The following is a 25,868-nucleotide window of genomic DNA, read 5'->3' as shown; positions in this document are numbered from 1 at the left end:
TGGTTCACTTTTAGTTTTTTTCGTTTTGGGTTTCATTTAATTATTCATAGTAATTTTGTTCAGTTTAAAGTTTTCTTGATCTTTCATTTAATTTTTTTTGTTTTATTCATTTTGGTTTTATTTACTTATTCATAGTAACTTCTGTTCATTTTAAAGTTGCCTTGATTATTCATTTTATTTTCAGCTCATTCATTCATCCAAAGCAGTATCTACTGTCTTCATGTTCGAGGGAATTGTTCATTTTTAGTTTTTTTCGTATTGGGTTTCATTTAATTATTCATAATAATTTTGTTCAGTTTAAAGTTTTCTTGATCATTCATTCTATTTTTTAGTTTTATTCGTTTAGGTTTTATTTACTTATTTATAGTAATTTCTGTCCATTTTAGAGTTATCCTGATTATTCATTTTATTTTCTACTCATTGTAGATTGTTAATTTTTTAGTTTTATTCGTTTTGGGTTTCATTTATTTATTCATAGTAATTTTGTTCAGTTTAAAGTTTTCTTGATCATTCATTTTATTTTTTTTGTTTTATTTGTTTTGGTTTTATTTACTTATTCATAGTAACTTCTTTTCATTTTTAAGTTGCCTTGATTATTCATTTTATTTTCTGCTTATTCATTCATCCACAGCAGTATCTACTGTCTTCACATTCGAAGGAATCGTTCATTTTTAGTTTTTTTCGTTTTAGGTTTCAATTATTTATTCATAGTAATTTTGTTGAGTTTAAAGTTTTCTTGATCATTCTTTTTTATTGTTTTTGTTTTATTTACTTATTCATAGTAACTTCTGTTCATTTTAAAGTTGCCTTGATTATTCATTTTATTTTCTGCTCATTCATTCATCCACAGCAGTATCTACTGTCTTCATGTTCGAGGGAATTGTTCATTTCTAGTTTTTTTCGTTTTGGGTTTCGTTTATTTATTCATAGTAATTTTGTTCAATTTAAAGTTTTCTTGATCATTTCTTTCATTTTTTTATGTTTTATTCGTTCAGTTTTATTCGTTTAGGTTTTATTTACTTATTCATAGTAATTTCTGTTCATTTTAGAGTTATCTTGATTATTCATTTTATTTTCTACTCATTGTAGATTGTTAATTTTTTAGTTTTTTTTCGTTTTGGGTTTCATTTATTTATTCACAGTAATTTTGTTCAGTTTAAAGTTTTCTTGATCATTCATTTTATTTTTTTTCTTTTATTCGTTTTGGTTTTATTTACTTATTCATCGTAACTTCTGTTCATTTTAAAGTTGCCTTGTTTATTCATTTTATTTTTTGCTCATTCATTCATCCACAGCAGTATCTACTGTCTTCATATTCGAGGGAATTGTTCATTTTTAGTTTTTTTCGTTTTGGGTTTCATTTATTTATTCATAGTAATTTTGTTCAGTTTAAAGTTTTCTTGATCATTCATTTTATTTTTTAGTTTTATTCGTTTTGGGTTTTGTTTACTTATTCTTAGTAATTTCTGTTCATTTTAAAGTTGTCTTTATTATTCATTTTATTTTCTGCTCATTTATTCATCCACAGGAGTATCTATTGTCTTTATGTTCGAGACAATTGTTCATTTTTAGTTTTTTTCGTTTTGGGTTTCATGAACTTATTCATAGTAATTTTTGTTCAATTTAAAGTTGTCTTGATTATTCATTTTATTTTCTGCTCATTCATTCATCCACAGCAGTATCTACTGTCTTCATGTTCGAGGGAATTGTTAATTTTTTGTTTCTTTTCGTTTTGGGTTTCATTTATTTATTCACAGTAATTTTGTTCAGTTTAAAGTTTTCTTGATCATCCATTTATTTTTTTTATTCGTTTTGGTTTTATTTACTTATTCATAGTAACTTCTGTTCATTTAAAGTTGCCTTGATTATTCATTTTATTTTCTGCTCATTCATTCATCCACAGCAGTATCTACTGTCTTCATGTTCGAGGGAATTGTTCATTTTTCTTTTTTTTTCGTTTTAGGTTTCATTTATTTATTCATAGTATTCTTGATCATTCATTTTATTTTTTTTTGTTTTATTCGTTTTGGTTTTATTTACTTATTCATAGTAATTTCTGTTCATTTTAGAGTTATCCTGATTATTCATTTTATTTTCTACTCATTGTAGATTGTTAATTTTTTAGTTTTATTCGTTTTGGGTTTTATTTATTTATTCACGGTAATTTCTATTCATTTTAAAGCTGTCTAGATTATACATATTTCTTTCTGTTCATTTATTTTTCTTAAATTGTTTTCTTCCTTGTGTTCAAACCGTTAACAAAATACTAAATGGTAGTACAAATATACTTATTTTAGATAAAGTGTATAACATTTTGCTCCAAATTTTACTCATTATAACAGGGCTTTTTGTTATGGCATAATTAGAATTGATATCTATGCGTATTGTAAACAACTCCGTTTTATCGAAAAAATAATGCTTTTCATTGAAAACTAATTGTATTTTAAATAGTGTGCTTTGTTTTCTAAATTTAGAATTTCAGAGGGACCTCAGCTCCTAGCCCCCCCCCCCAAGTACGTTCCTGGATCAAACTGTCCAAAAAAGGTCTCAATAATGGTCTCATTTTGGGTTTCATTTATTTATTCATATTAATTTCTATTCATTTTAGAGAAATGCTAAGACTAGAAGGTCTCGGCACTTCTGTTCGTTTTAAAGTTGTATTATCATGTGACTTGATTCCTACTTAATTTAGGTTTTTAATATGACTGTTGAAAAACGTCTTCTTTGAAAAACGTCTTTTCCTGGATTTTTTTTTTTGAAAGTAATCTTCATAAGATGTTATTAATTCAATGCACTCTAGAAGTAAAGCAATAAGACGTTAAGAAAACCACAACATTCACAAAACAGATTAAAGTCCCTTACCGTGAGAATTACTCTTTCTTGATTGTGCTGGCTGACTCTGAAGATTGGAACCTTTCTTACGTTTGTTTCGAGATGCGCGTCTTGCAGCATTCTGACGTAAAACTGATGGAGAGTTATTGGTGTTAGGCATACCACCCCTAATTGACAGCTCGCCTTGACCTTGACGCACGGGTAGAGACTTATTGGTGGTAGGCATATGGCCCGTTCTTGACAGCTTGCCTTGACCTTGATGCACGGGTGACAGTGCTGAGTATGGGGGTGCATTATGGTTAGTCCATGTAAACGTTGGTAGTGGATCATACGGGGGGTGGTAAGGCTCATTCCAGTAAGGCCTGTCAAAATTTATATAAGTCTGCATACTTTCAGGGTCATGATAATTTGAATATAGTGGTCCATAACTAAAAAATAAGTAAAAACAAAACGACAATCTCCAAAGATTTCTAACAAGAAACTTGATTAGTAACAGGCTTAGAGTTTAAAAGCCTCAACATTATGAAAATACAATGCAATTGACTAAAAAGCGCAAGACTAAAAAATATACTAAACATAAAAATACAAATCAATCAGCAGTCTTATCATATCCCTTGTATAAGAGAGCAGCCATAAAAACAAAAAATGTGCAAAAATCATTATAGTAATGTGTCAAATCGCTGTGAAAAATTCGCTGAATTGATGAATTCAATCCACATTCCCTTCAAAAGTTCACTCAGAAGCACTGCTGAGGAAGAGTCGGAGCAGCACTAATTTTTAATAGGAACAACTGAATATATCTTATCTCTAGGAATAATTGTGTATGTAAGTATTTACGTATTTTTCTCCAAAGGGCTGCATATTTTTTCGGAAAAATTGGCATCCAGGGATTTTCTGTCCTAAAAAAAACGATATATACGAGTATATCGGTCACGAGTTTGAGAAAATTCGTTAAGAGCTTTAATCTTGCAAAAATAAAATTACCGTGAGTGACGTTACATTTATGAATACATTTCAAGAGCATATATGTCATATTTGTCTCAGTAGAGGTTGTATTGTCTTTAGTATCTATGATTCAGGTAAAATTACACAGATTTGCGTAAGCCGAATACAAAAACATGACATGATTTAACTTTCAACTGTTGAAAAAGATAAATGATTTGAACAACAAGAAAAAATTCTTGTACAGCAGCCTGGATCATTAAACGTGACAAGACATATCCAAAAAGCTAAGGAAAAGGGCATGGAAACAATGTTTCATGGATTGCTTAGTAAAAATGAACCACAAATAAATGTTATTATAAAACAAGCAAAAGCAAGAATCACATTGAATTGCAAACGAAAATTTTGAATAGCGATCTGTGGTTAGAACCTGGAAAAGATGTTTTTTGGTATCCATAACGTATTAAGAAATTATGTAAGATGATGCATCTAAATAGCTAAAGCAAAAGCCATGGAAAAAAAAATCTGAGGTAATGGATGAATAAAAATGAATAAAAAAAATGTAAGGTTGAAAGACAAGTGACAACGATTATCCCATTGAATCGTAAACGAAGTCTCTACATACAAGAAGAGCAACAGTGAAAATCATAACGAATACCAGCAGAGTACAAATCATATACAATATCATATAAATATCAATATCATATAAATAATATCAATATCATATAAATAATCATATAATATCAAATCATATAAAATATATAGCTCTCTGAAGGATTAAGATGGTGAACAAATTTTGAATCTTGTAAAGTTAACTTTTAATTTCCAATCAAATGAGCCATTTTAAGTTTATACGAGCATCTCTTCCATAAGAGCCATATGTGCCCCCAGGCCATAACTTACAACACCTGCCCCTGGGCCCTGGAAGGTTTTGTCGACCCTGGAGTTTTTATTATCTGGTGTTTTAACCATTTTTAACAAAATTGTTATCTCAAAATATTTATCGGATGGGTTTGGGGAAAAAAAGCGTGGGGGGCTAGTTGCTCTTCTGATCTCTTAACTCTTAAAAAATTAACTAGAACTTACAATTTCCAATCAAAAAAGCTCTATCTGAAGTTTATACTAGCATCCCTTATAAGAACCATATATACCCCAGGGCATAACTTACAACCCCTGCCCCCGGCCCCTGTGGGATTGTGTCAACCCTGGGAGTTTATGTTATATGATTTTTAAAACTATGTTCAACAAAATGTATATCTCAAAATTGTATTGTATGTATTTGGAGAAGAAAAGGCGTGGGGGGCTAGTTGCCTTCTGATCTCTTTTGACTCTTAAAAAGTGAACTAGAACTATCAATTCTCAATCAAATGAACCCTCTCTGAAATTTATACGAGCATCCCTCCTATAAGACCCATATACGCTCCCGGGGCATAACTTACAACACCTGCCCGCCGGGCACTGGGGGGTTTTGTCGACCCCGGAGTTTTACTATCTGACGTTTGAATTGTTTTTAACAAAATTGTTATCTCAATTATCGGATAGGATTATCGGATTATCGGATAACAATGAATTTTTATCTCAATTGTCTGGATTATCGGATAGGTTTCGGAAAAAAGAGCGAGGAGGGAGGAGGAGGATTATTGCCCTCGAATCTCTTTTGAACCTTAAAAAGTGAACTGGAACTTTCAATTTCCAATCAAATGAGCCCTCTTCTGAAGTTTATACGAGCATCTCTTCTCTAAAAACCGTATATGGCCCCAAGCCATAACTTACAACACCTGCCCCTGGGACCTGGGAGTTATTATTTGGTATTATTATCTGGTATTTGAAATATTTTTAAAAAATGGGTTTTATTTGGGGGGGGAAACATCCGTGGGGGCTTGTTACCCTCTGATCTCTTTTGAGTCTTAAAAAGTGAACTAGAACTTTCAATTTACAATCAAATGAGACCTCTCTGAAGTTTCTACGAGCATCCTTTCTATAAGAACCTTCCATGCCCCCGGGACACAACTTACAACGCCTGCCCCCGGGCCCTGGGGAGTGGTCACGACCCCGGAGTTTTTGTTACATGATTTTTGAACTATTTTTAACAAAATGGTTATCTCAAAGTTTTTGTCGGTTGTATTTGGGGGAAAAGGGTGTGGAAGAAGGGGCTAGTTGCCCTCCGATCACTTTTGACTCTTAAAAAGGGCAGTTTAACTACTGATTTCCAATCGAATGAGCCGCCTCGTAAGTTTATACGACGACCTCTTCCCTATGAAGTTCCTCTGGGAAAAAAAATTATAAAACATTAGAGCCGTATGGCAGTTACTATAGGCAATGCTGTAGCGTTACCTCTGATATCCAAAACTCGCAAAGCATGGACACTCAAAAGAAGAAATCTAGTTAGGTTAGCGATTGATAAACATGAATAAGATTGGACGAAATTCAATTAAAGATTTAGTTTTTAGGGATCTGTTCGTCTCAATCAAGGGAATTACTATTTTTCTTTTTTTACAAATCTCTTAATTTCTTCCATTTCGTTTTTTTTTTATGTGATGGCGATACTGATATTTTGGACAATATTGCGACCTTTGAACATTACGAAGGAACTTGGGAATGTTGTTTCAAGTTTAATTACTCTTTTTAATTAATAAATTCGATTTTAATCCTAAAATTTTTGTTTTTTTACTTATTCTTCTCTCTCTTTAGCAAATAATTTTCCACCATTTTTAAGCAATTGCGCAATTTTTAGCCAGTATCAGCATATTCCTTAGAAATTTATAGACGCGAACAGGTATTAATGTACAACACAGACAGCAGCTCTTTTCCGATTCTCATTGTTTAGATATGTGATTCGTACATACTCTTAGCAACTTCAAGTGGCAAACCTACTGATTTAGAATCATCAGGAATCGTGTACAAAAAAAAACTAACTTGTGTAACCTTCGTTATGCTTGACTTCATTACTTACAATACTTCGAAAGATTTTAACCATCATTCCAGTCAGATATGTCTCTAGGATTTGTGGTGCCCGGGAAAAGTTAATTAAAGCACCCCCTCCCGGCTCAAATATAAGCAAAATAAGCCTAAGAAAGTAAAAATATGATCAGAGTAAGCAATCTCCCAGCTGAGGCGTCCCCAAAGCTGGGGCACTTAGGGCAGCTGACCCGGTTGCCCCTCCCCCCCCCCAAGGAACGGCTCTGACTCATGTCAATGAGAATCTTGGTGCACTAAAAAAGAGAAAAAAGTGACATAGCATAACACCTGACACTTTTTAGGGTGTATTTTAGGGTATAAATCGACATTTCTGAAATACAATGAAGATTGCTATAGTAAGACCAGCAGTATGGGGATGCACAGAAAAACAGTCAACAAATTATACTATTTTGAAATCGTAAGATTTTGGGAGTAGAGATCCGACTGAAAAACACCAACCGATTTGCACATGCCTCATCAGCAATATTTTACAATTATATCTTAAAAATATCTCTTCTTTGTCAAAATGATTAATAAAAATGAGATGGAAGAGACAAAGCTATACAATAGAAGAAAAACAAGACTAAAAACATGCAATTACCTGTATCTGTCTTCACGATCTCTGTCACGAGTCTGATCGTAGTCTCTCGATCCTTCTCTTTTCTTTCTCTCATAGCGGTCATAATCTCGATCTGGGGCCCTAGAACTACTTACAAAACGATGAACTGAAAATAACAACTTTTTACACAGCAATGTAGTGCGAATAACATGCTTATCTAAGTTGCATAATTTGTGTCACATAACAAGAGAAAACATTTTTTTTTCAATTCATTTTTAATCAGATTAAAAGTAGTTTTTTAGGTAAGATTTTTCTAAAAGATGAATAAACATGATGTGTTTCTCTCCCCTCTGAGACGCATATTCTTTTTACTCAAAAGTGGTTCTCATTTTCCACAAAAGATTTTTATACTTTTTAACTTAGAATTTTAAACTTTGATTGCTCTTTTCTAATGCAATAAAAGTGTAAAACAATGGCAAAAATACGCTTCTTGACGAGTTGAATACGTATAGGATCACTAGGATTAAAATGGTGACGCTTGGAAGCCTTCAGCTCAACCTTCAATTATTCAATGTAGTTAAAGTGCATCCAATGTCATAGAAAAGTTATCGCAACATCACACAGAACGTTTTGCTTTGAGCATTCGAAAGCCTTTACCATTGCTGTCACCAGCTACCGTTTAATATTGCCTGATCTTTTCATCCTTTCGTATACAGCGTTGTCAAAACACGCTCAAAATGACACTACAAATCAGTTTGGGCAGGTTTTCTTCCCCATAATGCGTAGTATTTCTTTTGTATAATCCAAGATTCGAGATCATGTCTTCTTCAGTGTAGTCAGCGTTTTAGAAAGTTCGGTTTCACACTAAATATCTTCCAAGAACAAAAATCAAAACTCTCTTGGATGCTATGATTTATATTGGAGTCCCTTGGATGCTATGATTGCTAATGCTTTGGTGAATACAAGGCAATTATATATATATATATATATATATATATATATATATATATATATATATATATATATATATATATATATATATATATATATATATATATATATATATATATAGGGCCTGCTAATCAAGTGGGGAGCCCCAGTTGCAACTTAGGATGACATATTGCACCAAGTGGTTGTTACATAATACTTTAAGAGATGTTTTTCCCCAAAGTGTTGTTTTTTCTTTGAAGTTTCTTTTTCTTCAAGATTTTTTTTTTTTGTTTCAATGTATTTTTTTTCTTCAAGACATTTACTTCGAGACTTTTTTCTTCAAGGTGTTTTTTTCCTCCTGATGTTTAATCAAGGCGTTCCCCAAACCGCTTACAAAAGATTGGTTTTGATTCCGGAAACCTTTATAATCAGCCATCAAAGATTTTTGTCCGCTGTAGGAATCGAACAAAAAACCGGAGATATCCCCAACAGAACGGTGCCGTAGACTACAGAGCCAATTAGCAGTTGATGTTATCAAGTTCCAGGAAATAAATTCTACGCAACGCATTGTTCCCAAGCGCAAGCCACCTGATGCTATATCATAGTTCATTGTTTACCCATACATTTTTCTTCAAGACATTTACTTCGAGATTTTCTTTTCTTCAAGGTTTTTTTTCTTCCAGATGTCTAATCAAGGCATTCTCCGAACCATTTGCAAAAGATTTGTTTTTATTCCAGGAACCTTTATAATCCACCATCAAAGATTTTCGTCCACTGTAGGAATGAAACGCAAAACCCGATATATCCCCAACAGAATGGTGCCTTAGACAACAAAGCCAACAAGCAGTTGAGGTTATCAAGTTCCAGGAAATAAATTATACGCAACGCATTGTTCCCGAGCGCAAGCCTCCTGATTCTAAATCATAGTACATTGTTTACCTATGCAAATCCCTAGCAATTAATCCCAGCTGGCACGCACTAGCAACCAACAACGTTATTGATTGGTACGTATACTGAACTTTTACATAGGCTGTGATCAAGAGAAATAAAAGCATTTTGCTTCCACTTCGCACGGAAGAAAATATGCTGTAGAAAGGGGTATTTTTCAGGTTTCAAATAATTCTGTTTTAAGTGATAGTTACTGAACTTTTATATAGGCTTTGATCGAAAGAAACAAAAGCGGTTTGCTTCCACTTTGCAAGCAATAAAAACACTCAAGAAAGGAGCTCAAATAATTGTGTTTTAAGTGATACGTATATTGAACTATTAAATAGGCTGTGATCGAAAGAAATAAAAGCGATTTGCCTCCACTTTGCAGGTAAGAAAATATAGTCTAGAAAGGGAAATTCTTCAGGTTTCAAATAATTCTCTTTTAAGGGGTACATATATTGAACTTTTATATAGACTGCGATCAAAAGAAATAAAAGCGGTGCTTCCACTTTGCACGTAAGAAAATATACTGTATGGGGAAATATTTCTCAGGTATTTTACATTTAGCAGTATTTGACAATTACCTCTTAAAAATAGCTCTTCTTTGTCAAAATGACTAATAAAAATGAGATCGAAGAGAGAAAGATATACAACAGAAGAAAAACAAGACTAAAAACAAGCAATTACCTGTATCTGTCTTCACGATCTCTGTCACGAGTTTGATCGTAGTCTCTCGATCCTTCTCTTTTCTTTCTCTCATAGCGGTCATGATCTCGATCTGGTGCCCTAGAACTACTTACAAAACGATGAACTGAAAATAACAACTTTTTACATACCAATGTAGTGCTAATAACATGCTTATTTAAGTTACATAATTTGTGTCAAATAACAACAGAAAACATTTTTTTTCAATTCACTTTTAATCAAAGTAAAAGTAGTTTTTTTTAAGTAATATTTTTCTAAAAGCTGAATAAACATGATGCATTTCTCTCCCCTCTGAGACGCATATTCTTTTTACTCAAAAGTGGTTCCCATTTTCCACAAAAAAAAGAAGATTTTTATACTTTTTAACTTGGAAAATTAAACTTTGATTGCTCTTTTCTAATGCAATAAAAGTGTAAAACAATGGCAAAAATACGCTTCTTGACGAGTTGAATATGTATAAGATCACTAGGATTAAAATTGTGACGCTTGGAAGCCTTCAGCTCTACTTTCAATTATTCAATGTAGTTGAGTGCACCCAATGGTCATAGAGAAGTTATCGCAACATCGCACAGAAAATTTTGCTTTGAGCATTCGAAAGCCTTTACCATTGTGCGATCGAAAGATACAAAATTGGTTTGCTTCAACTTTGTACGTAAGAAAACATACTGTAGAAAGGGAGATTTCTCAGGCTTCAAATAATTCTGTTTGAAGTGATAGTTATTGAACTTTTACATAGGCTTTGATCGACAGAAACAAAAGCGGTTTGCTTCCACTTTGCACGTAAGAAAATATACTCTAGAAAGGGACATTTCTCAGGTTTCAAATAATTCTCTTTTTGTGGTACATATGTTGACCTTTTATATAGGCTTTGATCGAAAGAAATAAAACTGGTTTGCTTCCACTTTGCAAGTAAAAAAAAACACTCTAGAAAAAAATATTTTTAAGGTTTTGAATAATTCTCTTTTAAGTGGTACGTATATTGAACTTTTATATAGGTTGTAATCGAAAGAAATAAAATCAGTGTGCTTCCATTCTCAACAAAACTACCTTACCCTCTGTGCGAAATTAAATAAAAAAAACAAGTTTTTTTAACTGAAAGTAAGGAGCGACATTAAAACTTAAAACGAACAGAAATTACTTCGTATATGAAAGAGGCTGCTTCCTCATCAACGCCCCGCTCTTTACGCTAAAGTTTGACTCTGTCTCTCAATTCTTCTTTTTAAAACAGTAAAAAACTTTAGCGTAAAGAGCGGGGCGTTGATGAGGAAGCAGCCTCTTTCATATACGAAATAATTTCTGTTCGTTTTAAGTTTTAATGTCGCTCCTTACTTTCAGTTAAAAAAACTTGTTTTTTTTTATTTAATTTCTGAACGTTTTTGAATCAATGCATGTTTTGATTTTGGCTCTCCAAAGAGGAATAATTAAAACGAAATTTGCATTTTTTTTGGCTAAATGGCTTTTTCATAATTTTGATCGAATGATTTTGAGAAAAAAAGAGCGGGGGAGGAAGCCTAGTTGCCCTCCGATTTTTTGGTCAATTAAAAAGGGAACTAGAACTTTTAATCTTTTACGAATATTTTTATTAGTAAAAGATTTACGCAACTTATAAATTAGCTTACGTAAAGAACTTTTGTATTCTCATATTTTTATTACATATATGAAGGGGTTCGCCCCCTTGTCAGATCCTCGCTCTTTACACTAAAGCTTAAATTTTGTCCCAATTCATTAAGAATGACCCCAGAATCACAAAAGCCGTAGAATAAATAGTTGAAATAACTAAAAATACTTTAACGTAAAGGGCGAGGTATTAGGAGGAGGTGAGCCCCTCAAATGGGTAATAATTTCTGTTTGTTTTAAGTTTTAATGCTGTTCCTTACTTCCAGCTGAAAGAACTTTTTCATATTTATTTTTTCATTGTGTTTTTAAATAATGCTAGTAAATCCTGCGCTCCCTTCATGAAGATTTTCTTCCACCATGACAAATTATCGATGGAAAGTTCCCCCAGCATATCCCCCTCTTCTCAACCCCTCCCCCAACCAAAAAAATCCTCCTGAAAACGCCTGTACACTTCCCAATAACCATTACTATATGTAAGCATTGGTCAAAGTTTGTAACTTGTTGCCCCTCCCATGGGGACTGTGGGGGAGTAAGTCCAAAGACATAGTTATAAGGTTTTTCGACTACGCTGAATAAAATGGCTATCTCAGAATTTTGATCCGTTGACTTTGGTAAAATAATTAGCGTGGGAGGGGGCCTAGGTGCCCTCCAATTTTTTTGGTCACTTAAAAAGGGCACTAGAACTTTTCATTTCCGTTAGAATGAGCCCTCTTGCAACATTCTAGGACAACTGGGTCGATACGATCACCCCTGGGAAAAAAAACAACAAAAAAACAAAAAACAAATTAAACACGCATCCGTGATCTGCCTTCTGGCAAAAAATACAAAATTCCACATTTTTGTAGATAGGAGCTTGAAACTTCTACAGTAGGGTTCTCTGATACGCTGAATCTGATGGTGTGATTTTCGTTAAGATTCTATGACTTCTAGGGGGCGTTTCCCCCTATTTTCTAAAATAACGCAAATTTTCTCAGACTCGTAACTTTTGATGGGTAAGACTAAACTTGATGAAACTTATATATTTTAAATCAGCATTAAAATGCGATTCTTTTGATGTAGGTATTGGTATCAAAATTCCATTTTTTAGAGTTTTGGTTACTATTGAGCCGGGTCGCTCCTTACTACGGTTCGTTACCACGAACTGTTTGATGCAACTGGCACAACTTTGCGAAATAGATATAGCAAAGAAACCGTACCTCTGAACCCAGAGAAAGAAATGAGGAAAGGGAGACTGTCGAGCCTTGCATTTTTGGGAGAAAATTGGAAGCTAGCCATCAGAGGATGGTTTGATACAAGAATTGTGACACTAAGCTCAAATTGTAAGGCAGTAATAGAAGTCTCAACAGTGGAACATCGAAACAAAAAGCAGAGGAAGGAGATCACAATCTCTTGCCCAAGGTTTCTAGCTGACGACAACGAGTACATGAGCGGAGTGGACATGGCTGACAGTATGATCAGTTATTAAATATTCAATTCCAGAATTAGATTAAACAAAAAAAACAAGTTTTTTTTAACTGATAGTAAGGAGCGACATTAAAACTTAAAACGAACAGAAATTACTCTGTATATGAAAGGGGCTGTTCCCTCCACAACACCCCACTCTTTACGCTAAAGTTTGACTCTTCCTCTCAACTCTACTTTTTAAAACAGTAAAAAACTTTATCGTGAAGAGCAGGGTGTTGTGGAGGGAAGAGCCCCTTTCATACACGGAGTAATTTCTGTTCGTTTTAAGTTTTAATGTCGCTCCTTACTTTCAGTTAAAAAACTTATTTTTTTTTGTTTAATTTCTGAATGTTTTTTAATTAATGCATGTTTTGATTTTTTCTATTGCATACTTGGAAATTTGCATATTAATTTTTTTTTTTTTTTTTGGCTAAATGGCTTTCTCATAGTTTTGATCGGACAATTTTGAGAAAAAAAGAGCGGGGGAGGAGGCCTAGTTACCCTCCAAATTTTTGGTTACTTAAAAAGGATACTAGAACTTTTCATTTTTTACGAACGTTTTTATTAGTAAAAATATATGTAACTTATGAATAAACTTACGCTACGAAATTCTATATTAGTATGTTTTTTACTACGTATATGAGGGGGTTCTCTCCTCGTCAATACCTCGCTCTTTACACTAAAGCTTAAACTTTGTCACAATTCCTTAACAATGACCCCTGAATCACAAAGGCCGTAGAATAAATAGTTGAAATTACTAAAAATACTTTAGCGTAAAGAGCGAGGTATTAGGAGGAGGTGAACCCCTTACATCCTTACTTTCAGTTGAAAAAACTGTTCATATTTATTTTTTCATTGTTTTTTTTTTAATAATGCTAGAAAATGTTGCGCCCCCTTCATGGAAATCTTCTTCCCCCATTGCAAATTCCTCCATGGAAAGTTTCCCCCACATAACCCCCTCTTCTTAACCCCTCCTCCCAGCCAAAAAATTCCCCTGAAAACGTATGTACACTTCCCAATAACCATTACTATATGCGAACACTGGTCAAAGTTTGTAACTTGCAGCCCCTCCCACGGGGACTTTGGGGGAGTAAGTCGTCCCCAAAGATATAGTTATAAGCTTTTTCAACTATGCTGAATACAATGGCTATCTCAGAATTTTGATCTGACGACTTAGGGAAAAAATGAGCGTGGGAGGGGGCCTAGATGCCCTCCAATTTTTAGTCACTTAAAAAGGGCACTAGAACTTTTCATTCCCGTTCGGATGAGCCCTTTCGCAAAATTCTAGGACCACTGGGTCAATACGATCACCCCTGGGAAAAAAAAATAAATAAAACATGCATCCGTGATTTGTCTTCTGGCAAATTTTCTCAGGCTCGTAATTTATGATCGGTAGGACTAAACTTGATGAAACTTATTTATTTAAAATCAGCATTAAAATGCGATTCTTTTGATGTAACTATTGGTATCAAAATTTCGTTTTTACAGTTTTGGTTACTATTGAGCCGGGTCGCTCCTTACTACAGTTCGTTAACACGAACTGTTTGAAAATAGACCGTAGGATTCCTTTATCATTTTATGGATTCGGCATACTCAAACGCTTTCGTCAATATGCAGGCTCAAGAAGTAAATGCCAGGCCAATCTTGAACAAACTAATCTATATAGTTGTCACGTTGCGAAGCACCTTCTTTGACGGCCAAAACTAGAGCCGTATGTTGAGGAAGATAACGATTGTAGAATACCTTCAGCCGGTAATTTCGATAAGTAGCGACTCTTACTGCCTGAGAGAGTATAGGAGCCATTCACTTACCCAAATACTAAGACTAAGGAGCGCGAAACAACCTTCCTGGTTTCTCAATGAAGACGATATTATGATGAGTTGAATGTAAAGTGTTTCTACGTTTTGCTGGGTGACAGAAACTGCTTTTCTTGTTTCCACCAATTAACTACTGGTAGAAACAAGAAAACCAGTTTCTGTGTCCGTGAAAAATAAATTTCCTGTTTCTTTCTTTTGATGAAAATAAAAGTATTATGTAGTCGACGTATACGTCTGATTTACTCCGTTGGGAACCGATGTCCATGGGAGTGGAAAATCAATTTTGGAGAGGAGGGGAGTGGAATTTTTTGAAGGTTATTTCTGACATCAGTGATTTTTTTAACATATGTGGTGTAAAAATCACACGTCTACAATACTAATATCCATGCCGGTAATTAGGAGATCACACAATTTTTACCACCAGTAGTACCTTCCCATTTTGAAATTCCTCTTATTTCGAAAAACAGAATTGAACTGGATTTTGGTGCAGTAAGACCATTAACTTCGACAACCATTTTTAGCAAAATTCATTAAAATTTTTTGGCAAATTTCTAATAATTAAATGAACATAAGAAGTTTGGCAGTTCGTCAAAGACGTCTAGATAATATTAGTTGATTTGACTACCTAATTTCATCTCCAAACATGTGGATGAACCGAATAGATGGCGTAGCCTCATAATAATTGATACAAAAACGGCTTTGATCTAATGCACCATGATTTATTTATACTAAAAACTTCTAAAAAAAAACAAAATTTTAAAAAGCTATTTGTGGGAGAATCTGCAAATTCTAATTTGATTTGTATCACTAGAAGTTTTTATAAAATCGACTGCAAGTAATAAAGTAAAAGATTTTTTCAAATCCTTTGTCCGTTTTGCAGAACTATTGAAGAGAGTACTTTAGGCTAAATCTTATTCTTAGCCATGATTGATAATATTGCCAATGACATTGAAAGTAGATAGAGGTATGTTGATGACTCAAGTTGCGAAAACTCGGCCTAGTGAAAATTTGTGAAAAGGTGACCCTAGCAGAGCTGCAGAAATCACTGAAAAAGTGAGTCAGGAGTCACCGTCTATAATAATAATTCCTAATAAAAATAACAGTAATATACCGTTTTATTTTTTTCTAATCTTAACACTACTTTTAATCCCCTAACCCTGAGAAACTAATAGTAATTAAAACTAAATTGCTAGGAATAGCCACCACCTCTGATCTTAAGTAGGAGGCGCTCACCACAGGTTTGGCGAAGTGAAAACTAGCTTAAAATTAATAACAAAATTTCGTGTTCCGTCATCTCATCTTTTAAGAATTTACTGTACAGTTACTTGTCAGCTTTTAAAAGTTAGAGTATGCTGCCCGTGTACAGTATTTTGTTTTAAGTTTGGAACAATCTAATCAATTTGAAAAAAAAAATCCGAAAAGTACTCTTGTTATTATATCTCGTGGCTCGAAAATCTCACATTCTAAATTGTTAGTTGAATTAGATTTAGTTCCACATGAGCAAAGAAGGCTGAATCTGAGTGTGAAATTTGAAAAAGATTACCTAGATACAACAGACACAATACTACCCCCACTCATATTTTTATCCCCAAGTTACCTCCAAAGGTTGTCACGGGGCCAGTCCCAAAGCTGAAAGAATTTTAACTAAGGTACGTTTGAACACAAGCGCATAACGAAAGATTATTTCAAAAAAGTAAATTTATTTTCAGAAAGAGCATACTTTGCTCTAATCTTCGACATAGTTATCAAGTGTTTTCAAACACTTATCATAATTATCACCTAATTTTAAAGTAAATTCTTTACAAGAACTTACCGCCGGCTCTAATAACCAAGAGTTCACTGCTGTGTTTACATCGTCGTAATATTTTTAAAGATTGCCACTATAGTGGCAACTGGTTGAACTGGAAACGAGACATAGGTTTCGTATATCAAACCCAAATCAAAACAACAGAACATAGAATAGAAACACAAACAATCCCCTGAAAATTAGGGAATAGGCATGGTGTTTTTTGGTCGACTTTATGCAACAGAGGAGCCATTATCAATGCAGAAGCATACTGCCTAACCCTAAGAAAGCTCAACAGAGCAATTAAAAAAAAAAAAAAAAAAAAAAAAAAAAAAAAAAAAAAAAAAAAAAAAAAAAACTTGGCATGCCGAAAAAGGAAATTGTCCTTCTTCATGACAATGCAAGACCTCACATTGCTGGAGAGACCCGTAATTTGCCGGGCAGTTTTAGATCACCCACAATACAGTCCTGATCATCCATTTCTCTATCTCAAACAACACTTCAGTGACATATATATATATATATATATATATATATATATATATATATATATATATATATATATATATATATATATATATATATATATATATATATATATATATATATATATATATATATATATATATATATATATATATATTCAGATGAAGGTGGCTTTCTCCATAAGCAGAAACAGAAAATTATGAAACCAACATATATTCTAGTTTGCTCACACACAAACTGATATAATACAGAAACTACATAAATGACGAGATTTATTTGGAGATACCTCTCTTTAATATCATAAAATACAATGATTTTGACAAATAAAGGGAAACTTGCAATGGAGACTGAGTTGCATAGCTCAAAGGGCAGGTGAACTCAATACTATTAATATCTATAATTCTTCCTATAGACTGAGAAACTTTTTCCAAGCTATCTTGAAACAATCATACTTTGAAAAAAAATATAAGGCTTATAATAGCAAAAGTGATGGTAGATATTTTTGACCTGCTAAGAAAAAAGAGAAAAAATAATTATTAAAGAAAAGAAAAGATTAAAAAATAGTTCAAAATTTGGATAAACTACAGTAAGAAAATTCTACAATTGAGGCAACTCACAAATGAGTCACATCGTGGAAAAGGCAGCTGAATCAAAATCATGAACTTTAAGCATCGATTAGGGTATGTGAGGATTACATTGATCGCATAAAAATCTCTATTTAATGAGAATGGTGGATAGGAATTCTCTTCAAGTGCAAAGTATACAGCAGTGGCCCCCAAGGAATTATATTTCAACCTAACTATTTCTTTGCAATGTAAATGATGTCACTTGTGCTATTGATAGTGGGTTGACCTCATACATAGCTAAATCTAAGCTGACATGCCTTGTCAACTCTTTTAAAACAATTATAAAACAGAGCAAAAAAAAACGAAAAAAAAAATCCTGCACATGAGAGAAGCTGCTCCCTTTTGAGCCCCCTGCTCTTTAGAGTAAATTTGTATCGTGGTTTAAAAATACATCCTATTCCAGTTCAATAGCCCTGTGTGTGAACAGTCTTTCTTAAAGATATGGGATAAAAGTCAAACTTAAGCATTTATAGCAGGGCATACATATAAGGAACAATAATTGTTCAAAATTATTATCAAAAACGATTTCATCATTTGCAAATGTTGCAATAGAAACTGTTTTAGAGTTCCGATATCTGTAAGCAAGGGTTATTCTTTACTTATAGTTTTTTGCTACAAGCTATGTAACTTAAGGCTCTCTTAAATGTGAAGAAGGGCAATTACGTTCTCCTTAAATTCCTCTCGTTCATTTTTCATACACACAGTTTTATCAGTATTATACCCCCTTTTATAATCTAATTGCCCACATTCTTTTCAGTTCAAATATGCTAGCTGTGCCTGTTCAATATCTAGGATTTATTAGTGCGTGTAAACTTGGAAGGCTACTTCTCTTGTTGCTGTTAGTTGATTGGTCAAGAATAGAATTAAGGCACATTGTAAACTCTTCCCTTTTCTTTCTGCAGTTTCTAGGATTAAAATTTGCTATTTACCAATTTAATTACCAGCAACCATAATTCTCAGCTACAAAACAATCATTTGATGTTATACACTAAGAACTTGATCAAAAACAAGTATTCCCTATTAAAAGCTCATTAGATGATGACAAGTTTTTACATAGTTTTGGTTATTGTAAATTTTTTGTTTTATGGCTGAGGCATTAAGTAAAACTTTCAGGAAGACATTTGTTGATGGGAATTAAAATAGAAAAAGAAGTTGCAGATACATTTTTGCTAGATCAAAAGGGGTTGAAAACTTAATTCTATGGCCCTCACAAAAAAGATTACAGGTAACAGTTTTTTTTCCTGTCATTCAGCAGCTTCTGATGTTTTTATGTATATTGATTTAGGTTTTTTTTGTTTCATAGAAATTCTATTTATAGAATTCTACAGAATTTATAGAATTATAGTCTTTTTTAATTTATTTTCTTTTTTTACACATTGCTTTCATAATTTAGGCAGAGCACACATAAAATGTTGCATCTTTATGGAATTACTCTTAACTGGTATTTCAGGTTATTTTTAAATACTTCCACTTTTTGAATTGCTTACTCAACAGTCTTACAATTTCAGCTAAAGATGAGTCTAAGCTCAAAATTTTATATACAATCTCTATTTAACCCTTTTAGAGGAACATATCATCAATCAAATTGATTAGTTTCCCCAGTACCTCATCTTGTGCCAAATCTTGTCTAGGATTAGACTTCGATTTTTTTTTTTCAAAATTTCTCTGACTGATTTAAGTATCTTAACAGTCTTAGAAACTTAAACTGGCATTCTTATGTTGGACAAAACAGTAATAAAATCCAAAATTTGTACTTGTCAATTTAATTCAGATTTATATCCTTCATTGATGTATTGTATTTGATTTATTGTTGTTAATTGACAATTCTATATACCATTAGTGGAAACTGTTGATTAACACGTTCTATAATTTTCTTTTATATTTATACATATTGCTGGCCAACCTTGGTTGCATGATTTCCCAGCAAGCTCATCCAACACATTCGTCTCAAATGTAGTTTTCTATGTTTTAAGGTAAATGGACACCTTACCTGTTGGGGATTGGGCCCTGATTATAGACTTGATATTCAGGTTGATAGTTTTCTCCCATTCTTGGTGGACAATATTCTTCAGAGGAAGCTCCAGCCCCAGGGATCTGCAATGACCCCCTTGCTTGTGGGGTCCTCCTCTTGGCTTCTAAAAAAATGTCCAATTTATAGCTAAAGACATATTCTACAAATTAAAATCATCATGTATTACAAGACTTTTTCCTCTTTGTTAATTGTATTATGCAATAGCAAAGTACTCTATGCAAAATCTAAATCAATCTTATACACTTTTTATATTCTGATCTATTAATCCTTCCATTTAAGCTTCTAGCTATTATAACTAAGAATATATAAGAATAGAAACAATTTCAGGAAAAAGACATCAGATCTTTTCTGACAAAAAGAAGATAGTGTATTGTCTAAAACACAAAAAAGTTCATTTGTATATCATACTTTCTTTTTTTCAAGGGGGGAGGGATTCTTCAAACCAATCTTACCCTTCACCTTTGTGCAGATATGAGTCATAAAATTAACTTACCAAATAATTACAATCTAGCAGAAGTTTTAAAGCCCATATTGAGAAAGAAAATGTTTAATAGACACAACAAGCCAGAAGGCTCTTTTTCCTCTCCCTCTCCCTCATTATCTAACATTCTTTATTCTTGAATTAAGATCTATTGCCTTAGGTTTTGAGAGAGAATCAATTTAGGTTGCTGAGTATGTTTCCCAAAAATGGAAACTTTAAGCTGAAAGTGATAAAAGTGAAATTTTAAGTAGAATCCATTTTTTTTATATAATTCATAAAACTTTGAAAGCATAATCTAGAGGCTAAATTGTTAAAGAAACTTAATACTGAGCATATACAGAATCTCAAGGAAATTATTCCTCTCAATATACTAGTATTTGGTGCAAAAATGTTCTTGGTTGACTGGTGATTATTGTGGACCCCAAAACAAAGTAGTGTTGTAACTGTTAAAATTGGGTATTTTTTGTAATTTACCTATTTTACTGGTAACTTTCTTTTCCTGAAATATTTTATGATACCTTGGAATTTTCAAAGCACAAAAGCCCAAAAAAGCTGGCAGAAACAGGTTTGGATACAATTTTGTTTAGTGTATAGTTGTATTACCCGGTTTAAAATGCCGTCTGTCTGACTTCAGTCTTTTGTTAACATAATGATAAAGTGTATTATAGTACAGGTCAGTGGCAGATCCAGGCGGAGGAGGGGGGACCTAGGTCCCCCAGGATTTTTTCTGGTGTCTCCATTCCTTGTTCTATTTATGTTTCTTGCTCTTTAAAAATATAAATTTGTCAATTATTGGTGCCCTTGTCATATCCCCCCCCCAATATTTTGCTTATTGTTGCCCTTGTCACATTGTCCCTCTCCAGGATTTGGCTCTAGATCTGCCCCTGGTACAGGTAATTGTAACTTTAAAATGGTGAAATATTAGCTGAAATAAAATTATATTAATTCCGTGAGATGTTAAAGATAGAAAGGGCTACAAGTAGGATTGGTATATGACAAATAAGAAAAAAAATTAAATCAAGTACAGTAAGCAAGAAAAACCAGGGTTTTGAAGTAGGTTAACAGAGCAGAAGAAAAACTGAATAAAAAAAACAAGCCAGAATAAATGAAGACTATTCATTAATTATATTGGGCAAGAATTCTTTCATTATTGCAGGTTACAACCATAATTAAACTGAGTCTTCAAATGCATGAAGAAGAAACACACTTATCTTTTGACAAGATAAAATAACACAAGTATTTTTTGAAAGGTTACTTCTCTGGGATACAGTACCATATTTGAGTGAGTTCACTGTCTGATTCTTTGTGGTTTATTCTTTACTATTTCAACTTCTTATAAATTGTCCATAGAAAACCTTTTCTACAATCAATCTGTAATGTATAGAAAGGTGAACAAGACAGTCAATCTAAATGTTTAGCAGCTTCATAAGCTCTCTTTGATTTAAAAGGAACATATTTAAAAAGGCTTAATATATCAGTCACAATTTACAGACATTTGTAAGGTTTATTATATTTCACCAAGTCTTCTTCCAGTACTAAAAGATCTGCTTGAGTTATTTCTGCTGGGAAATATGGGAGGGTCTTTTGAAAATTTTTAGGATGAATTCTATGATTTTGGTGTAACATGTTACTCTTTTCTTTTTCCAAAAACTCTTTGGTATTTGTTTAATGAAACACTAGTCTTTTTTACAAGAATACTAGGAATTCTTCCTAGTATTCCTAGTATGTGAGTCTGGGCAGGGTGACTTCACATCCCCTACCTGTCCAGAGGGGCATCCCACAGGGCTCTGTTCTTGGTCCAATGCTTTTTCTCCTTTATATCAATGATTTGGTTATGGACCTGGGTCCATCAGTGCACCCAGTACTTTTTGCTGATGATAGCAACTTTTTCATCACCAGTCCTAATTTACCATTGGTCGTCACCTCTACTCAAACCCTTCTTGATAGAGTACAGGAGTGGTGTCTCGTTAACTGCATGACCATTAACAGCAAGAGAAGTCAGGTTGTATTACTTCAAACCCCTTACAAAAAAATGAAGCTCAGCCAGCACTTGGCCTAAAATATTCTACCAATCTCCACCAACAGGTCGAAGTTGCCAAGTTTCTTGGTGTCCACATAGACTCCTGCCTATCATTTGCAACTAATGTGTCCTATATCAGAGCCATAATCTTGCGACAGGTAAGTATGATTATTTGTGTGAATTATTTTCTTCCTCCCAATGTCCTTGTCACCTTTTATTACTCTTTAATTTACCCATATATCTCATACTGCAGATCTGTTTGGGCAACACTTATCCTTCAGTTACCAATAAATTAAAATCTGCCCAAAACCGTGCTGTCAAAGCAGATTTTCGGCTGCCCCAAGTATATTCCACTCAGGACTTGTACTCTGATTTTGGTATTATCCCTTTTGAACAAATCATCAAAAAATTAAATCTATCCCTTGCATACTCCGCTTACCATAAAAATCTTCCTTCCCATTTATTATCTTATTTTAATAGCAATAATTCAGAAGGCCACTGTCTCTGTTCATCCAATCGTTCCTTCATTGTCCCCAAGTGTATCTCTAGTTCTGCCCACTAATCCCCTATTTATAAATCTATACTTCAATGAAATTTAATACCCTCCAGTGTCAAGCTATCCACAAATTTTCACACGCTATATACTAAAATGTTGATATTATAATTCTCTAAATGTTTATTCAATTTGTTTTAATTGCCCATGTTTTTTCTTTTCTTTTTTTTCTCTCTTCTTCATTTTCAATTTTTTGTTGCTATGGTCCTTGACAAGTTTGCTTCTAGGATCTTTATTATTATTGGTGTTATGTGTGTGTGTTTTTTTTTTTTTTTTTTAATAAATTGAATTGAAAAAAGCTAATTCCCCAAAACTACCAAGTTAGTGATAGATGGGTCTTAATTGCTCTTAAACTATGGTCTTATAAGGGAACATTCAGGTTTTTTTCAAACTTTGGGTGGTGTTTTGAGGGATGTTGCTAAATTGCATTCTTGACTGATACTATTCTATTTTTATCTATTCTTTCTATTTGACACTGGATCACTCAATAAGTAAATTATCTGTAAAATTATCCTTGAATATTTATTTGAATCACAAAGCACACCATTTAGACACACAATATTTAACAAGGGATTTTCTGCTGCTGAGCTCAAAAAGTGTTTGGTAGAGCCAAAAGATCTGGTGTCATTTGCTCCTTTATTTTGCATAATCTTTAGATTGTTGCTTGAAAAATAATTAATTTTCGATTATCTGAAACTGAAGAATCATGAAGAAATCAAGGTTTGAGGTTGGCCCAGATTTACAAACATAAGAGAAAGGCTTAGATACTTGGTTCTTATAATCTTGGCCCAAATTTTCATACTATTAGGTAATGCAGCCACTGCAGAATCTTCATCAATCATATGGACTACCAGTCCACTTTGGTGACTAACAATATGTTTCACCTTGTAGGCACAGCCAAGCTTCTTCACAAGATCATGCTGATTTTTAGAGTTTTGTATATTAATATTGTCAGGAATATTTGCCAACACCACATGAATAGAGGGGGACAGGCAAGCTGGCAATAATGGCCAGACAACAGGCTTGAACTCTGCAAACATGTTTCCTCTTTTTCAACTAAAAAATTAAGCATCCAGATGCATTTGCTCAGCTGTGATGCCACTATTTCAGGGAGGGGGTGTTGGAAAGGAAGGCATGTATGATGGATTAAGTATTGCAACATCAGCAACTCTTTCTTTTCTTTGTAGCCATATAGCAGTTCAAAAATGTCTGACAAAAATGATGATGCTGGATGTGATCTTCTTCTCCTTTCAAGTATGTCAACCTTTAGTGCAACTTTTCAGGTTTCAATTGCCTGCTTAATTGCATCTTTTGCAAAAAATTGAGCACAGATGTTTATGATAGTGTTTTTATACTTTATAAGTGACCATTCTAAAAAGTTCAGCACTGCACAGACATAAATAGACCTAGCCACATATACAATATAATATCTTCTCCAAAAAGTTAATGTAATATGTAGTCAATAATCACAGTCTATATAGCATGTCAATGTGTCAGTAAGCACATGGGTAAGCAGTGCATCAAGTCTATCCAGGAACCAGGGAAGCATAGGGAGCTACTTACCTATTCTGTGCAATATAAGGGTAACTGCAGGTACATATAGCCCTAGCAGTGGGCCCCTGCCCTCTTCTGCTTGGTGCCTGAGACACCTGCAGAGCACTGCCAATGCACCTTAATTGCTCTCTCACTGCCAACACACCCCAAGAATTTGGAATATGGATGGCATTGACAATTCAATAGATTAACTAAAGATAATACAGCACCTTATGTGAGTGAGCAAAAATATCCAATAGATATATAGTCCATAAATAACAATGTGTTATTTAACTTTTTATGAAACTTTAATAGGCAGATAAATTAGCTTAATAGCATCTTTCAAGGATAGGCTTTACTTTAGGCCCTGAACTGATCCCAGAAAGTTTAATTCCCCTTACCCAGCTATTTCTTCTGAGATAGCAAGAAGCCGGTAACTAGGGTAGATATTTTGCAGTTCATATAATTGACTTACCAATAAAGTGAACATAGCACTCAATGCCTTTTTATGTACTTTATGAATATAATAATTGTTCTTATCACAAATTTAAATTTAAGCACTTTTTGACCTAACCTAACATAACCTAACTAACCCAATATAACCTTATTATAAATAATTTGTCACTGAGAAAACTTAGTAGGCTATTATTTTGTCAAAAATGACTAAAAATGCATACTTTGAGCCTTTTTTATACCCCAAATTTTGATCATTTTTAAAAGCTCAAAAAGTGCTTAAATTTGAGTTTGCAATAGAAGCCATTACTACATTTCACAAAGAACATAAGAAAAGGCATCGAATGGCATGTTAAATTTATTGATAAGTCAATTATATGAAATGAAAAATATTTATTGTAGGCTAACTAGTGCCTCACTAAGAATTAAAATAGCCAATTAAAAAGTGTCACTTTGGCAAAAAGAGCTAGAATTTGACCAATGGTTAGGCTATAAAGTGTCAAAATGACATTATTAACAATCCATTACAAAGGATGGTTTCATGAAACTAGCCTATATACTTTTTTGAGTTAGCACAGAATTTTGTTTTCTGTGATTATGCTCTTTTCTGAAATGGCTGTTTTAACAGATGTTTTTAAGTCTTCTGCATTGATAATTCCTTAGATTGAAATGTCACAAACCCATTATTCAGACCTCTGACGCCAGCAATAGCTTTTAGCCTAGGCCTATCAGCTTCCAATAGGCAGCATGTGAAAATCACATTTGAATTTTTGATAGCCAGGTTGCCAATTACATTGTATATAGCTGCTGAACAGACAGCCTAGAATCGAAAAGAATAGATAGCGGTTCTATTTAGTTTCCCCTATATTTCATTCCTTCAGACATATTTTATTCCTTTCAAACATACAAGTTGTGTTCCAGAACCGGTAAAAGCATTAAAAAACAGCTTAACTTGATGTGTTGGAACAAATCCAGATAAAAAAAAGCACCAGCACCCACGCCTACCAGAACCCCTCACTAACAGGGTCAATTATGTTACGAATTACAATCATATGAGTGATTCTATGACTTGGCGAGGGCCTTAAAGGAGAAAGTCATGGACTGTATGGCTGGGGGTTTCAAAAGATTCCCTTTTATATAGAGCAGAGCCAGCGGCTTTAAAACT

The 25,868-nt window shown here is 33.4% G+C and overlaps 2 protein-coding genes across 2 annotated transcripts in view; both read right to left on the bottom strand.

Annotated features, from left to right (window-relative positions):
• Positions 1-25,087, bottom strand: part of LOC136029572 (glycogen phosphorylase-like) — a 302,996-nt gene extending 277,909 nt beyond the window's left edge. The window contains exon 1 of the mRNA XM_065708067.1: positions 25,081-25,087. The gene's annotated coding sequence lies outside the window, so the exon portion shown is untranslated. The remainder of the gene's footprint in view (positions 1-25,080) is intronic.
• Positions 1-25,476, bottom strand: part of LOC136029573 (uncharacterized) — a 71,553-nt gene extending 46,077 nt beyond the window's left edge. Inside the window, exons 1-5 of the mRNA XM_065708070.1 lie at positions 25,384-25,476; positions 19,622-19,766; positions 9,839-9,943; positions 7,334-7,438; positions 2,863-3,260 (exon numbers count right to left, since the gene is read on the bottom strand). Of these exons, the coding sequence (XP_065564142.1) occupies positions 2,863-3,260; positions 7,334-7,438; positions 9,839-9,943; positions 19,622-19,766; positions 25,384-25,387 (757 nt within the window). The 5' untranslated portion in view covers positions 25,388-25,476. The remainder of the gene's footprint in view (positions 1-2,862; positions 3,261-7,333; positions 7,439-9,838; positions 9,944-19,621; positions 19,767-25,383) is intronic.
• Between the last annotated feature and the right edge of the window lie 392 nt (positions 25,477-25,868).

The sequence above is a fragment of the Artemia franciscana genome, chromosome 7 (genome assembly GCF_032884065.1).
Source record: "Artemia franciscana chromosome 7, ASM3288406v1, whole genome shotgun sequence".
Taxonomy (NCBI): domain Eukaryota; kingdom Metazoa; phylum Arthropoda; class Branchiopoda; order Anostraca; family Artemiidae; genus Artemia; species Artemia franciscana.
The sequence above is the reverse complement of the archived record's forward strand: the minus strand, read 5'-3'. Positions and strand labels throughout refer to the sequence as shown.